Source organism: Numenius arquata, chromosome 3 (genome assembly GCF_964106895.1).
Source record: "Numenius arquata chromosome 3, bNumArq3.hap1.1, whole genome shotgun sequence".
NCBI lineage: Eukaryota > Metazoa > Chordata > Aves > Charadriiformes > Scolopacidae > Numenius > Numenius arquata.
Window position 1 is genome coordinate 38135817 of NC_133578.1, and position 17798 is coordinate 38153614.

General features: G+C 42.2%; 1 protein-coding gene across 1 annotated transcript in view; it reads left to right on the forward strand.

The window, feature by feature from the left end:
* MAP2 (microtubule associated protein 2) overlaps positions 1-17798 on the forward strand; it is a 233973-nt gene that overhangs the window by 193668 nt on the left and 22507 nt on the right. Inside the window, exons 7-12 of the mRNA XM_074145841.1 lie at positions 4370-4627; positions 7012-9441; positions 9490-10809; positions 11056-11262; positions 11672-11806; positions 15998-16059. Of these exons, the coding sequence (XP_074001942.1) occupies positions 4370-4627; positions 7012-9441; positions 9490-10809; positions 11056-11262; positions 11672-11806; positions 15998-16059 (4412 nt within the window). The remainder of the gene's footprint in view (positions 1-4369; positions 4628-7011; positions 9442-9489; positions 10810-11055; positions 11263-11671; positions 11807-15997; positions 16060-17798) is intronic.

Below are 17798 nucleotides of genomic sequence, written 5' to 3' on the forward strand. Positions count from 1 at the left end.
TACCTGTGACTATCAGTGCAAGTTGTGAGATGTGGTTTGTTTACAGTATGTACTCCTCTAAATAATAAGTGCATAGTTTTGAAATTCACTTACTCCAACAGTTGGTTTCCAATGTTCAGAAGCACTGTAGAGGAAACGCCACACACATGGCCCGTGTGTTAAAATGCATGGCTGCCTCATTCCTCCATCCTGCATTAACCTGTAGCCTGGCTGATTTCATGCGCTCTGCAGTGTGACGTAGTGGCTAGTGTCGCTAGTGCATGTCTCCATCCTATCTTGTCTTTTCTTTGTCTGTCTGTCTGTCTGTCCTGCAGTTTTTGTCTGTGTGTGTCTATTTGTAGATGAAGGGGCGGAGGATAAGGTGGGACCGCTACACCGCTGCCCAGGCTGTGGGCCTGCTGCCAGCAGGGAGTGGCGTAAACAGCTGACCCCCTCCATTTCAGTGTCTGTGCCCGATGATGAGCCCTACAATTCGGATGAGGAGTACTATGAACACCCTTTGTTCAGCTCGGAGTGGACTGGCTCTAGTACCCGTCCCAGTGCCACAGTGAAGAGCACAGTGGTCTTGTTGGGCCATGATGAAGGTGAACTGAACATGGTCCCATTTTGTTCTTCTTCCCCTCTACCCACCTGCCATCCATTCCATTATATACGCGCCTGGGATTGCTGCTTTCTGGGGAGGGAAACCTAGTTGTGTTTTCTCCCCACATGGAAGTGATGCCCCTCCAGAGCCTCTCCATCTCAAAGTCAAGCTGCAGCGTGAGCAATGAATGCAACTTTGGGGCCAGCAAAACCATGGTTCCTGCTTAAATCAGGGCTCTTGGTCTGCTGGCCTGGCTTATAGCAGAAGCAAAAGGAGCAGCTAGTTAAAAGAAGTGTTAAGCTAATTTGTTCTTTGTGCCAAGGAATCACTGCCAAGAACAGTGTGCGAAATAGGCCAAAAGATTGTTACTGGAGGTAAGTCAGTTGTTAACACAATGGAGAAAAAACCCCATGTGCGTGCCAAGGATAGTAGCAGAAGGTCTTTGATTCTCTAGTAGGCAGAGGAAGTCATTTTTTACCCCAATATACACAAGTGACTTCAGGCGGTATTGGGTCATGTTTGATCTCCAGGGTTTTTTGTGGATACATGCAGTTAACGTTGTGTCAGCTGACTGCAAACAAAGAGGAAACAGAAATTTACTGTTAGTGTATTTCCGAACCCTCTTTTTCTATGGCCTGAGCACATCAGTAGTATTTTATCAGCGTGGGTTACGTAAGAGTGAAATGGCTTTTGAGGAATCAAGGGAGAATCTATTTCAGTGGCTAACAGGAATGTTGACTTCTCCAAGGCAAAATAGATCACCTTTCATCTTGCAGCGTTTGACTAACTCAATCTTGGGATACAGGAGCTGAAGTTACAAACAGTACTGAATCCTCGAAAGGTTTGTGTCTCAGAAAGATGGAGATGTATACCTGAAATTGCTCACTGGATCATTTCAAGAAAATGAGAGCTGTTCAGAATTGACAGGATAATATAGCCTAATACTGCAACAGCACCAGAAGGAGATCAATGCCAATACGTGAAGATTGTTAATGTCCGCACGTCTGCCCGAAGCGAGGGGAGGCAGAAAATCACAGGAGTAGCCTTACTACTGCTGGGTGCCTACAGCTGTACTTAACAGCACTCCCGGATTGGTTAGTTCATGGGCAGCTTCCATTTCAGTCATATGCGTCTACCTCTGGTGAAAGTGTAAGATCTCAGGTCACTATGAGGAAGAAAAAAAAAAAAGGGAAATAAGCTGGATCATCAGTGAAAAGACAGGCGTTATGAAACAGCCCTCCTCACTTGCTGCCTGTAAGCAAGCAGTCTGTTTGGCATAAAAGAGTGCTGCACAAAGGGAGTCTGTAGAATTCCTTCTTTAAGTCAGGGATAACTTTCTACTTTGGTGAGGAATTAGTTTTAATCATGTGTGTCGTGGTTTTGGCTGAATTTACCAAAACCGGACCGGCAGATGGCCCTTCCCCCCCCCCTCCCCCCCCCTAAAAGAGGAGAGAGGAGGAGAAAGAGATAAGGAGATTCAGAAGTTTAGAATGAACTAAACTACTTTAATGAAAAATTAATATTAAAATAAAAATAAAGAAGAAAAATAATGAAATAGATACAATATATACAAAACCGTATCAAGTTCCCAGGATGACAGTCACATCACCGGCAGGCACTGGGGAAGTCCCAGACTGGACTCAGTGACGAATGGGAACTGGATTCCAGCTCTGAAGTCAGGAACACACGGATCGGGATCAAAGGCAGATGAACAGACAGAGTCCTCTCTGGACGTCGGCCATCGCAGGAAGGGAGCTGACCCTTTGGTCCCTCAGCCTTTATACTGAGCATGGGGCAGATGGGATGGAATACCCCAGTTGGTCAGGTTTGGGTCACCTGTCCTGTCCACTCCTCCCCACCGACGTGACCCCTCTACGTTTTTTCCGTTTCCGACCCTCTAAGGGGGCAAATAACGAAATTGGCTGCCCTTGGTTGTTATAGCAATAAGCATAAGCAAGGGCCTCCCTGCACACCATCCCTTGGCATGGAGCACAAACATTGGGCTTATCACTCTGAGAACGAGCAGTTTTCTCCACAATATGCCGTTAATTTCAGAGAGTTAGAGGAGGCCTAGCTAGGATGTAAAGTTACAGAACAGAAAATTGGTTCGGTTTTACTTCAAACCGGGACAATGTGGCATTGTGTGAAGTGTCTTAGGAAATGGAGGTGTATACCAGAAATTGCTCAGAGTAAAATGAGGGGCTTTCCTTAAAATTTTTTAATTCAAAAGGATCCACATACCAAACTACATAAAATTGGAAAAAGAAAAGTAAAGCAAGGTATTCAAGTCAGGGCCTCTTGTAGCCGGACACCTGCTGTTCTGCCAAGCTGCTTTTACAGTCTGCCCATGAATAAATATCCCTGTAACACTCAGGCATCAATCTGGTTCCGATTCTGAATCTTCTGGCTTCTGTTCATTTAAGATACAGTATCTAACCTTATTTACATTTTCATACGTTATTAATAATGTGTTGTACTTTACATAGTGATATTTTCTCAGCCTCAAATAGTGTTTGTGTTCCTTAAGCCACTTTTTAAAGGCCGGAACTGAAGTGGGTGGTTGATAGTCTGGTTTTAACCGGGCCAATCTCAGGAGAAAAATCAAGCCCTTGTACTTTAATACCAAGAGGCTGGATACATCTACTTCCAGATTCAAAACCACTTCGTTCTAAGTCTGATTCAGCAAAGTCCTTAAGCATGAGGACACATTTTAAACCCAGGGGGGTCATCAGGTTGATTGCAGCATGGCTGCTCGTCAACTGCTTAAGTATGTTGCTGAATCAAAGGTTTCACACTTAGTCGTGAGTTCTTATCATAAGGGATACTAATAGCACACAGTAATATTCTGTCTGAGTAGCAATGGCAGGAATACAGTCCAGAATGGAGACTCTGCTAATCGTTCTTCTGCCATGGCGTAAGTAAAGACAGTTCTTGCTACTATTATACCGATCCTAAGAGCCCATAGGCTGACTGATGTATTTTAGAAATTCAGATGAACAAATACTTCTATTGCACTCATTGGGTTTTTTTACTTCATTGGTGGCGAGGAGCTTGGGGGCTAGTGGGGAAACAGAAAATGAAGAGTCCTTGTGTTAAGTCTGTGATTTTCACATACAGAGTTCAGATGTCAGGCAGCCTAAGGGAGAAACTGTGTATAAAGTTGCTCAGTGTAGGAATCTTGGCTGAATTCTTGGCAAAACCGTTAGTTATCAGCTATGCATAAGGCTTATTAAGACTACAGAAGTGGATAAATATTTTGCCAAATCCAGGATCCATGTGGTAGATTGATTTGCTGGCATTTAACAGTCAGTATTGCCAAGGTCTGAGGAAAGAAATTAATGCCTCATACCTTCCTCCACCTCAACTGAATGTCTTGTACCGTACTAAACAGCACATTTATCAGAAAAATATCAGTGTACTTTGAGCTTGTTGATGCATTGGTGTTGTCAAGGCCATCCATCATTCAATACCATCTCCATTTGCAATGAGTATTTGACCCACAGTCATCTTTGGGAGAGGTATACCTGTAAAACACTTTCAGCTCTCATCTTACAGCATAAACGTGCTTTTCTGGAGGAGACGGATTTTTTTGGTTTATGGTTTTTTTTTTCCCTAAGGAAAATTCAGTTCCACAGTGACTAAAATGGGCTGGATACTAGCAGTCCTTTGATACACTTAAATCTAAAATGTTCAGAGCTGAAAGTGTTATGCAAAAGCAGTCCTGTTGAGCTGGGTGCTTGGTGTTTACTGTTGGTGTTGATGTCGCCTCCTTTTTCCATCCCCAAGAAGAAGAACCAGTAAAGAGTCCGATGGCTGTGGAAGTGAAACCTGCTGCTCTTCCTGGGAAGCACGTGGGGAAAGAGCACGGGCCCACTGAGCCTTTGGACCAGGCAAAGGGCATCTGTGAGGGTCAGTCGGATTCTGGTTTGGAGGCCAAAGTGTGTCGTGAAGACAAAGTGCCAAGTGTGGCATCCAGCAGGGAGAGTGTAACCGTTGTGGCGGAAACGCCCCTGAAAGACACCTCTCCTTCCTCAGCTGAGGAAGGTGTGTCCTCCTTAGGTTTGCATGTGTTTGCTGCCGGCGAATCCTTCTCCAGCTTTCTCCAGTGCTTTCCAAGGCTGTTTCATTTCCTGTTCTTCCCATTTATTAGTATGACTGCTCTTATTATGCTTGAAGAGTGTGTAGCAGATCATATGATTGCATAGGCGCTGTATGACAACATGGTTTCCCACCGCTGTGGCTGAATCCTGATTTTTTTACTTTGCCATGATAAAATACGCTTTGCAGCTAAGCTGATTCCTCTGCGTAAGCCTTTTTCCCTCATCTCAGATGTGTTTGCCAGTCACATTGCTAATCTATGTATATTTTTTTCTTTTTGGTGCAGAGATTCATCTGCTTTGCTTTCAAAAAGTAGATTTATTGACTTTGACTACGATATAATGAGCCTTAAACTGTAGAAATGTTTTTATTTGCAGCGTGCAGGTTTTTTGTTTGGTTTTTTTTTGTTGTTGTTTGGTTTGGTGGTTTTTTGGTTGTTTTTTGATGTGCGCTTAAGTGCATTCTGGTTTAGCTTCCCTAAAGCTATTGCTTCTTATGTCATATCCTTGCCATTCATTGCAGTCCGCCCCTCCTCTCCTCGATCATTGCCAGAACTCTGACTTTTTGTGTCTTACCTTACTATAAATGTTTAACCCTGCTGGAATGCCTTGGTCAGGCAAAACCTCTATCACTTCCGCTGGGATGTTTGCCCTTCATAGTGAAGTTTAGGATTGAGTGCATAGGGTGAAGTTCTGGTCTGCTTACTGAACAAAATATTTACTGCAATTTATTCTCTTTCAGTATGTAAGAACTAGGCTTCAAGATTTTCCTTTTAATGGTACTTCTTTTCAGCCAGTGCAACAAGGTGTAAAGACACATTATATGAGGTAGTGATGTACCCATTCAATACCTGGCTAAGAAATGCTGCATTTGGGAGGCTGGTGTTGTGGCTGGCCCAGCTAAAGAATATTAATTTCCTTTGGCAGTCAGAATATGTTTTGATACCATTGGTATTGTTCATTTGCACTACAGTAAGACGCACAGTAGGATACATAAAGAAAGTCAGTCAGCAGCTATTTAATTTCTGTGAAATGACAATGACATCAGCTTCCTGGCCATATTTTTGTACTTCAGAGTTTGCAAGTAAGTCACCAAGTGTAAAAACATAAAAGAGGAAAATTACTGTGGTTGGCCTGTTTTTCATACCTGTAGAGTTTAGAATGGCAGTTGCTTTTTGACTATATGTTAACATATGCCACTATTTCAAGAATGGCCAATACTTTGATACTAATTGTTCTAAGAAATTCAGATTCATCAGAGCAAAAAGGTGGATTTTAAATCAGATTTGAGGAGATTCAGAGTTGGCCTAATGCTTGTTGTAACAAGCTTTAGAAAAAACTCATAAAACTTTTTTTTACAGATCACTGCAGAAAGTTCTGCCACATTCTGCAGTATCTATCTTCATATTTTCCACAATAGGAAGTTTTCCATATGATAGGAATCATTATTTTCCGTAGGATATTAAAAAAGGACAAGCTATTAATCATTAACAGAGTGTGTATAAAAAGAACTTAACTAGTTATTACTCCCTAAAAGTATAGTGACAGACTGTAAGAGTAGCATTTTTAGTTTCAAATTAACTTAATTAGGGCCTGATCTACAGTCATTGAAACATGCCAAGTATTCTTTGACTTCAGCTATAGCTGAAGATGGCTGGCCATTTTGAAGACCAGACCTTCAAGATCTAGGACTATTATTAGCTCTGTTGCTGATTTACACTTACTGATTTCGTGACAGCAGTGAGATTTTTGCCGTTTGCCGAACAGTAAATGTCAAAAGTTGGTACAATTAAAAAACCAGCCTCTTCTGACACTAGAAAAATCTTTTGTGTGCATTATTTCTTTAGTTTAGGCTGCATGTAGAAGAAAAAAGTAAAATAGATATAGAAATGTATAACTATGTATGTTTTAAATGTCAGCAACATACAAAGATACTGCTGATTGGACTTAAACTTGCAGACTTCACTAACTCAAAACTAACACAAGTTACAGAGTCCAGCAAAGCATACCAACGAAGTGAAAATTACTTGTGGTTTTACTGTTGTATACAAACAATGAAGATGAGGAATTTACATGAAATCATCTCATTTCAGTGGTCACGTATTTGTATGTGTACAACTCACATTTTCACTATGAAACCTCATATATTGAAAGGAAACTAGGGTTTAACACTTTAAAGCAGATTTCTAGGTGGATGGCTTTGCTGCATGTTTGCATCTTTCTCCCTCTCCTTTCCATCATTCATACCAAGATGTTGTTGTAAGCCACATGACTGCCTGCCTGTAAGTGCTTTAAATAATTTTGTTATAAAACCCAAACAAACTACTTCAGATTTACTTGCAGCCACGAAGATGGAATTCCGTGTCCAGGAGGGCGCACGCCCTTTTACAGCAGAACCATTAGACACAAAGCAACATGAATCTGTGAAAGACAGTAAGACTGGTGAGCAACCTAAACATGATGCCTTAGTTCCACAGCCAGCAAAAACAGAGGCTATAGATAAAAAGAGCAAAGACAAAGAAAAAATGCCTTCACCTCTATCAGAACAGATCTTGGAAACTGAATCACAAAAGAAAAGGGAAGCCAGTTTTGCAGAATCTGCTGCCAAGCTTCCTGCTTCTCAAGAACAAAAGGACTTGTCCTCTGAACTGCTTAAGGGGAGCGAAACAGAAGAAAGGACTGCAGATGTGCCCTCATCATCCATGAAAATTAAAGACGACCTTAAAGATGTCCAAGATCTTGCCATCAGCCATGGTGAAAGTTCTATGTTGCCATCAGAACCCAAGGCAGAAGCAGCCAAAAGTGAACTTCCTTCAGGCCCCTCTCCCACTGTCCCCCAGGAGCTTCCACTCAAAGACAGTTCCAAAACAAAACTGGAACCCACTGACCAACTGTTTGCCAAAGATCTCACTAAAGATGAACAGATCCACAGAGACAGGACACTGGCTCTGCAAGAAGTCTCAGCAGTAACTGTAGATGGCCTGAAAACACCAAGCACCCAGAAAATCCCTGCGTGGGGGGAGGAAAAGGACATGACCAAGGATGAGAGTGATGAGGAAGAAAGGTATGACTTCTATGATAAAGGGGAGGCTCGAATATTAGATGATGGTAAATATACCACAAAACCTGAAGTTAAGACACTTTCCCTAGACAAAGCAGATTTTCAAAAGGAGGATGAAGCTAAAAAGTCACCCGATAGTCTCAAAGCGGAAAAAGAAACGGACCAAAGCGGGCTCCCAGTGACAGTAGACATGAAAAAGGAGGTTCAGCCAAGAACACAGGTACCCCCAGCCAAGTTAAGCCATGAACTGACCCTTGAGAAAACAGGAGAGCACCCTGATACCACTCAGTTATCCAGAATAACAGAGAAAGCCCCTGAGGCACCAAGTTTAACCACTGACAAGACCCCTATTCTAGGACTTTCTCAAGAGAAAGATGTTAAAAAAGATAGCAAGGAGGATAAGACAAGTGTTTCATCTCCTCATCAAATGAAAGAAGAGGAGGATCGATCAGGAATGTCTAAGTATTTTGAAACCTCTGCTCTGAAAGAGGAAGCCTTCAAAGCAGATGCTCTGAAACAAGGCAGTGATTACTATGAGCTAAGTGACACTAAAGAGAGTGTGTATGAGCCTTATCGGACAGATCGCCTGATACCTGAAGACAAAGAGGAAGAGGAGGAAGAATTACAGGCAGAGTTGAATCAGCAGCAGAGTGGGCCTACTCATGAAATAGGGTACAGTACCCTGGCTCAGAGCTATACACCGGACAAATCTGAAGAACCAAGTTCCCCAACAGAAAGAATGTTCACTATTGACCCCAAAGTATATGGGGATAAGAGAGAGCTCCACAGTAAAAATAAAGATGACCTAACTCTGAGCAGGAGCTTGGGACTTGGGGGGAGATCTGCAATTGAACAGAGAAGTATGTCTATTAACTTGCCCATGTCCTGCCTGGATTCAATAGCTCTAGGATTTAGCTTTGGTCGTGCACATGATCTTTCTCCCCTCGCTTCAGATATCCTAACGAACACTAGTGGAAGTATGGATGAAGGCGATGACTACTTGCCAGCAACCACACCAGCATTGGAGAAGGCCCCCTGCTTCCCCATTGATAGTAGAGAGGAAGATGAGCACATTGAAGAAGAAAAAGCAATGGCAGAAGAAAAAGTCCAGCCTGAGACCTCGGTCGAATCACCTTTCCTGGCCAAAGAATATTATAAAAATGGGGCTGTCCTGGCTCCTGACCTGCCTGAAATGTTAGACTTAGCAGGGACAAGATCTAGATTAGCCTCTGTGAGTGCAGATGCTGAGATGGTGCAGAAGAAGTCAGTTCCTTCTGACACTGTTTTGGAAGACAGCAGCACAGCCCTGCCACCCGTGACAGATGAAAACCACGTAACTCTAAAAGCTGAAAGTCAATTAGAAGACTTGGGCTACTGTGTTTTTAATAAGTACACAGTCCCACTCCCTTCTCCAGTTCAGGACAGCGAGAATTTAACGAGCGAAACCTGTCCTTTTTACGAAGGCACAGATGAAAAACTGAGACGTGGCCTGGCTCCTGACCTGTCTTTAATAGAAGTGAAGCTGGCAGCAGCTGAAAAGTCGAAAGAAGAATTCCTCAGTGAAAAAGACGTAGGTCAGCATGCCACTGGTGAGTCCATTCTGGCAAGGGACTTTGAGCAGGAGAAAAAAGAGAAGCTGGATACGGTGCTAGAAAGAAGTGAAGATCAAGTTGACTCTAAAGCGGTCTATCCCATTAAAGGTGCAGAGCCAGAGAAGACAAGACCTGAGGCAATCTTAGAAATGAAAGAAGAAAGTGTGGCTGATAAAATTCAGGTAACCGATGATACCATGTATGACAGAATATCAGCTTCAGAGATAGCAGTAGAAAAGGATGCTGTTTCTTTGTTGATGGAGAAGGAGGAGAAGATTCTTAGTGTTGTTCCTGAAGTAGCTGAGATGGAAGCTCCAATAAAACCAGATTACAATGCTATAAAGCACGACTTGGAAGTGGCTGCAAGGAGAGCTGACCAACAATATCAGAGTCAGTTAGATACTAAGATCAGTGAGGTTGTTTCTCTCCCTTCAGGGAAGGATAAAGCCTCTGTGAAACGAGCAGAGCCTGAACTCAGAGATACTCAACAGAAAGATTTGACCATCTTGTCCAGAGAAGCAAAGGATGCAGATGTACTTTCCAAGATTGAGCCTAGTTATGTGAAGGACAGCACCAAACTGTCTGAAATAGAAATTAAGGAAAAAGTAACTAAGCCCGATCTGGTACATCAAGAGGCAGTTGATAAAGAAGAATCTTATGAATCTAGCGGAGAGCATGATCAAACCCAAGAAAGTTTGAATGGAGAATCCTTGAAACCAGAGGATATCAAAGCAGAACCTCCAAAACCCCCCGTGTCTGGGGAAGAGGCGCCTGCACAGTTACCAGCAAAGGAGCCTTCTGTGGAGCTCCTCATTCCAAAACCTGAGCCGATCCAGGAAGAGCCTGCTGAGATTCAGATGGAGAGCATACCACAGCCTGCAGAAGGCACTGAAAAGATTCCCGATACAGCTGTGAAACCTATGGAAATCCAACAGCTGCTGCCATATGAAGTGGAAGCTGGGGCCACAAAAGGGGAAGATCATGAGGAAGAAGAGGTAGAAGTAGATCAAGAAGAAAAGGAAGAGGATAAACACCATCTTATGTCAGAAATGCCCCCAGAAACAGACTTTGGGAAACCTACTGCTGAAGAAATGCTAGCCAAGGGTAGCCCAGAAGCACTGCCTGAACTGAAAGGCATTATTGAATCGGTGGTAACAGTAGAGGATGACTTCATCACAGTGGTGCAGACAACAGTTGATGAGGGTGAATCTGCTTCTCACAGTGTGCGCTTTGCTGCTACTCAGCAGGAAGACATCGAAACAGGGGACTCCCAGGCTGAAGAGGAGCTGGAGGTTGAGGAAGTGGCTGACATTCAAGTTGAGCCCAAGGAGGGCTCCCCAGAAGCTCCCGCTTCACCCCAGAGAGAGGAAATCCCGCTCACCGACTACAAGACAGAGACATGTGATGATTACAAAGATGAAACAACAATCGATGACTCCATCATGGACACAGACAGTCTCTGGGCAGATACTCAAGGTGTGCATTATCCTTTCTGTTTTGTCTGTTAAGTATTTTTGCTTCCAAATCATAATGATCAAAAGCCCAAATTATTATAGTTGTAATAGTAATCTCAGCATGTTTCAGAAAAATGGTAAAATAGTCTGCCTTTTTTTATTAATCCATCTGCTCTGTCTTCAACTATTTTTCCCTGCTCCACTGCAGTATTGTTAACATTTGTTACTAATCTTTTGTTTGTTGTTATAATTTGCTCTGATCCTACAGATGATGATAGGAGCATCATGACTGAACAGTTAGAAACTGTTCCTAAAGAGGAGAAGGCAGAGAGAGAATTGCGAAGATCATCTCTCGATAAGCATAAAAAAGAGAAACCTTTTAAAACTGGGAGAGGCAGGATTTCTACTCCTGAAAGGAAAATAGCTAAAAAGGAACCTAGCACACTCTCCAGAGATGAAGTGAGAAGGAAAAAAGGTTCATTTAAAACTCCCTATTACAATTATTATTTTTTTTTACTTTTTTATTTTTACTATTGTACAGTACTATCTGGTTACTCTGTAGTAGATGATGTGCACCTTAACAGTATTAACGGTAGTGCTTTTTAATGAGACGTTGTACAACTGTATGAAGAGCCACGTGCAAGGCTCACTGCTCCATTGGTCCCGTTTCAATTATAGGCATCCCCGCTGGTCACTGGGTAACACATCTGAGATTAATGTACCCGTGCTCCCCCTCACCTGACTTAGGATTCGTTCACCCCAGTCGAAGTGACGCATCGGGATGGAGTCGTGGAGCAGTGGGCCTGCCACTTGATGTATTGTCATATGAAACTGTTTGCTGTTTTTTTTCCTGATTCTATGTTTTTGTGTTTTCTTGTCCATAGCAGTGTATAAGAAAGCTGAACTTGCTAAAAAAACTGAAGTTCAGGCCCACTCTCCCTCCAGGAAAATCATTTTAAAACCTGCTATCAAATATACTAGACCAACTCATCTCTCCTGTGTTAAACGGAAGCAGACAGGTGACTGCGTTCTGTTCAGTTATGCAATGTGGCTGGCAAACATAGACATTTTTTTTTTTTTAAATCTCATGGCTGTAGCAGCTTCTCTCTATTTTTTTTTATTTTTTTCCAAGAATATCAATCTTCACAGATAGTATTGCTTTTTTAGTGTTTTGTATCATTTTTCTTTTCTTCTTTCATTCCTGGTATTTGTTTGTTTATTTAATGGAGGCCATGATCATGTATGCTTGTCATTGCTTGGACCTCCAAGTGCTGTGGTTGTAACTTGGCATCGTGCTTATAGTGTGGTGTTGTAGGAAACTCTACTCATCTTTTTTTTTTTTTTTCTTAATTATGCTTTTTTTGTGTTTTTTTTTTTTTTCTGGTGGGAAAATGTTGACAGCTTAAACCCATGGTATGCATTTCCATTATTTTGCTTTTTTACTCTCATGCATAATAAGGAGTGTTTCAGACTTATATTTTGTTGATTGATGTTATCTGCATTGACACTTCCCAATCTGTCACTGATGTTTATGCTGTACAGTCAAAATCCACAGGGGGAATCCAGCCACATGAAGCTGAGAGAAGAAATCTGGGCTCACACTACGAATGCATTCCAAGCAAAAATCTTAATATTTGGTAGAGGAAGATGAAAGGATGAAACAAATGATTCCTGTTATACCTTGATAGGTGTATCGTTATTTAGAGGACCAAAAAGAACACTTTCAGCATTTTCATCATATTACTTGTTGTTACTGTGAGTTCAGGGTGGAAAGATGAACATCTTGACTTTTCTGGTGATGTTAGAAAAAAAAAGCTTTCTGAAAAGAGGCCAGGTTTTCTGTCACATAATATAGCCGCATGCTGCAGTGCGGTTGTTCATGAGCAAAACTAGGGCTGTTGAGAGAAGAACCATGCACAGCAATGCAGAGCTACATAGGCCTCTTCTCATGGCTTAGAAATTAAGAACCCATCCTGTAGTTAAACAGTGCAATATCAAAAGTGTTCCTAAGAAGTCGTTCCCATCCAGTTTTGCACCAATGAGTCGCTCCTGTTCTAAATTTAGACCAGTCTCGATATGGAGGTCCGACTAGTGAAAATACAGTGAAAGGATAGTTATGTCAGGGTGGCCTTAATATCGTGCCCCAACTCTATGAAGTGTGTATTGCCCCCTGGTTGTATTCCATTAGGAAAACCAAACTAAATACTCAGTCCCGTCGCCTTTCTGCTGGAAGAGAATCTGGTGGTTTTACTTCCCCTCTCACGAGAAATGGAGCCAGGGAAGGAAAGGCTGATCCAGGCCCCTCTGTACTGCAGTGATGGTCTGTCCTAACTTGCACTCTGGACCAGAACTACCTAAGAGCGAGGAATTTTAAAAAAAGGATTAAAACGACTCTTCTTGCTACCTCTTGCTGTTTGCCTAAAGCACAGCTTCATCAGCTGAGAAGTTATGGCCCATAATTCACATATGCTTTCAAAAGACCCAGGAGGTTCAATAAGCAGTGGGAATGGGGGAAAAAAGTGTCAACTTTATAGCGTTCTCAACTTTGTGGTTGGTGCTCTCTTGCCCTCAGGTACTCTACCACTAACTCGTCTGAACTGTTCTGGCCCATAGCATCCCGGAGAGTACTGTGTCATAGCAATAGACTTCCATAAGGAAATCTGCCCAGTACCTTAAATGTGTGCTGCTTGGCAACCGTCAGAGCCTTTTCTCTCTCAATTCAGTACGTAGTGAAGCAGATGTATTAGTCAAAGTGGAAAATGCAAGACAGAAATGACCTCCCAGTAAATTTAAGTCCTGAGATGGAGAGCAACCAAAATGATGGTCCCAGATTGATGATAAAATTTTCAGTAATGTAGTTTGAGTTTTGAGGTTTGGGCTCTAAAGCAGAGGAGCTTGAACCACACCACAAAGTGAACAAAAATATCTCTTGGAAAGTTTCACCATACTCAGTGTTGCTGGAAAATTCACAGCATCCCTTATTTTCTTCTACCTCACCTTTTTATATTAACTGATGGGACTTGAGGGAAGGCCATGAGAAAGAGTGCAGTGCGATGTGATGTCCTAAGAGTGTAGTTGGCCATACGTTAACCTACGTATCCCTGAGCCTGAACCAGTCATTCAGCTCCTTCCAGGATCTGGAATTTAGAGGGACATTGTCTCTCTCTCTCATTTTCCTTTTATGTGAGATATAGCACTGTTTCTTGAAGCCAGTTTTGACTGTCAGCGTGTCCTATTTGGAATGGTCTTGTCAACTTTAATGATACCTGGCCAGCGGGACCCCACCGAAAGTCCCTCACAGTGTACAGCTTTGAGTGTGTTGCAGTCAGTTAAAACCTCCATGTTGCATTTACTGTGACTTTAAAACAAAACATGCCCAGTCATAAGATACAAGTGTCTACCAAAAAAAGTTAATATTTGCTCCTATTTTCTGCATAGTGGCCTGACATCTTTCCTCTATTTTCCCTCAATACCAGAAAAAAATTCCCATGTAAAGCACTGGCAAATAGCGGTAACTTACAGTGCCATATCCACAAGGAAGGGACTGCTTTTTAAGAGACTCATCCTTGTCATTTGAAAAAGAAACTGCATAGCCAGCTCTGAGGAAAGAGTTGTGAAGTCTTTGCCTGGAGTGGTGTAGTTCCATGTGTGAAACCCCAACCGGACTTGTGTTTTGTTAGTGGCTGTGAGATGTCACTGCAGTTGTGCCATCAGAGGAGCATTTACAGTGTCAGGGCCAGGACAACTACCTGGCTATGAGTGGGAGTCACTATGTGATATGCTGCTGTTCCTCGTCTTCAATTCTGGGGTCACCCCCTGAATTCACCCCCACGGTAATCCATGTTTGCCGTGTATTTAAACTGGCAGGAGAGCCCGTAGAGATCTTTTGTTCAGATGGAGAAGTTGTGGTGCTTTCAGGTAAGTCAGTGCAAGCAGCACAGCTATTCTTTCCACTTCATAGCGGTGGCTGCTCAGGGTTAAATACCAAGGGAAGGAGGAAAGAAGCTCTTTGGGATTATTTAGAAGAGATACAAAACAGACCAAAAGCAGCAGTGACTGAAGTGGTAAAATGTGATGCAGGAGGGCTGTGCTGTACTTATCCTTATTACAAATTCAGAAAAGAACTGAAATATGCAGTTATATATTCTTGTCCCCATCACAAGCTTTCTCTCCTACTCCTTCAATTTAAAAAGAAAAAAAAAAAAACCAGCAATGAAATTACATTAAGAGGGCAGAACTAGAGTGGGACGTGTGGCAGAAAACCAGGGATCTCCTCACCACGCCTGGGAACTGCACAGGGAAAAGAGAAAATAAATTGGTCCCATCCTGTACAGTGTGTTAGGGTTGGTTTTACAGCTGGAAGACAATTGGGTTTACAGCTAGAGGTTGTCATCTGTGCCCGCTGTCCTGCTTCTGCATTTACTAAGGGCATCCTGGCACAGATGCCTAAAGATTTCACATGTAGTTTTTGTGTGGCAAATCGCCTCCTGAGCAGCAGTGTTGGGGTGAAACTAATAACCTGCTTTCTGAAAAGCTGCCCCATTCCAGGATTTTTCCTAAGGATGGAATCCAAGTCAGGGAAAAATCTTACCACAAACCATGTTGTATCAGATAAATGAAATACTGAATTAGCATACTTGAAGTCCCAGATATCATTTGAATTGCTAAAGTCTGAGGGCTTAATTGAGCCATGGCACACTGACCTTGTTGACAAAACTAGGATGATAATTCAACAGTGAATCTTTCTCTTTCCATTAGGAATGTTGGCTAATATTTTGAACAGTGGTGATTTCAGGGTCCTCTCAAAAATTCTCATTTGTGTGTTACTGAAAGGAGCCTGATTTTTAGAGGACAATCCTGAAAATCAGGATTCTAAGGTGTCTGGTGATTTACCTTCAGAACGAGAGCTTCTTATAGTTGTCAGCTATTTCTTGAACTTTTTAATGTAGTTTCTAAACTTCTAGGAACATGAATACAAAATTTTGATTTGTTGGAAATGTGTATAATACCATTTTACCTCAAGTATGATGAATATAGGACATTTTAAAGGCAGGTACTTTTCTGTATACCGTTCACTGAGAGTAATTCACAGGGTAATTGCTTTGCACAGTAATTCCAAGGCTTTTAATTGTTCTAACAAGTGTAAAGTGTACTAAGTGGAAATGCTTATTATTGTTTTTAACTATCAAGTCTTTCTTTGGGTCTCTCAGCAGCAGGTGGTGAAACAAACCAGGCTCCTGCTGTATTTAAACAAGCGAAGGAAAAACTCTCAGTGAGTAAAAATCCATCTTATCATTCATCTTTATAATCTCCTTTTGTCCTTATTTCAGATCTTTTTGTGTTAATTCAGTAAGTAATTGTGTGTTCCATTTAATATTTGTGTTCCATTTAGAATTTGTTTGCCATGTTCGTTATTCACTTAAAGGGGTAATTAAAACCACCTTTCCTAAATAACCTCTGAATTACGGTCCCAGATAATAGATGATGCCAGTTTGCAGATCCGTAGGGGGTACACAGACTCCAAACTGCAGGAGCTGGATTGTTGTTCAGCATTTTGAGCCAGGTCATCCTCTGGGATGTACTGTGTACCTTGGCCCTTTCTGCAGCACCCGATTCATACTGCCACCTTGTAGACTGCTATGCAGGCAGAAACCTTCCCCCAGGACTCAGTGCATGTCTTCTGATGCACCATTACATACCCGTGCGTTCTACACAGGTCATGCCTGTGTAGAAGTTACTGGCCAGTAGCATTTTATATGCGATTAAGTGCTTTCTGAATGGCTGTTTCCTGGACCGCTGATTTCTCTCAATGTTTTAACCTGACAGTTGTGTGCCCTGCCTTCAGCTGCTCTGCAGGCTGTTCTGGTCCCTGTGAGTCTCTCCTCTGCTGAGTTTCCTTCAGCAAATACTGCAGTGCGTCTCCGCCCTGCTCCCATGCTGACCCCATGCTCTTCCTGTCCCCCCACTCCAAAATCCTCAGGAAACCAAATTCCCTGTGCAACTATTTTTTACGTGACACTGACACATGCTAATTCACATCTGCAATATGACAATACTTTGTCATTGTTAGCCATCACTCACAATGAAGAAGTTCATTAGGATTCCTCTAAATTTTCTAATATCTTCCATAGCTCATTTGTTTCATCTGTCTAACCAGATAACAAAATTCTTTGGGGAACAAAAGACTGCCTCATAAAGTGCTGCACATTATTTTTGAATTGTAAGAAATTGTTAATGATGATAGCAGCATAACTGATTGGAGGCTTTAGAGGAGCTGTGAAATTTAGACCTGAATTCAGCCATGGATTCTGGGATTTCATGTGTTTTTTCAGGTCTGACCCATTTCAGCTCATAACTGGCAAACTGCTAGAGCTTTTTTACTAGTACAGTAAGAAATATCTGGGCAAATTTCCGGTCTGAGTCAACAGTATGGTTTATTACTGTCTTTACTTGGGGGGTGATCAACACTTACTCAAAATAAGTCAATACTAGCCCATTTTCAGAGTCGTCTCTGTTCATGGAGCGCTCCAAGTACAAGCACTGCAAAGTCATTCTCTGAAATTATCTGTTTTCTATACACCTTTCTTCTTTCTGCCTCTTACACTATGGCAAAGATCAGAAGTCTGTCCCATGCTTAATTTCTCTCCCTGTTGCCTCACTTCTCTGATTGCCACACTATTGCATCTCTCAGACATTTTATATTCTGTGCCTTGGCTTCACCTCTGCTTTTATAAAGACCTCTCCCGTCTTGTTGTTGTGTTTCTCCCTGATTTTCAGCCTTCATGTCCTTCAAGTGCAGCCTTTTCCTCTCCACTGGTAATGTTAGATCATCCAACCTGGTCAGTTTTGTTAGCCATCTTCAAACTACAGTTTACATACTACTTTGCAGAACCAGTTCAGGAAAGGCTAAGCAGTTCCATCTGCTGGAAGGAGTTGTGTACCTGCGGTAGCGAGATGAGAACATCAGCCATGTGTTACAGCTCTAAAACAAAGTAGAGGTTTCTGCATCCC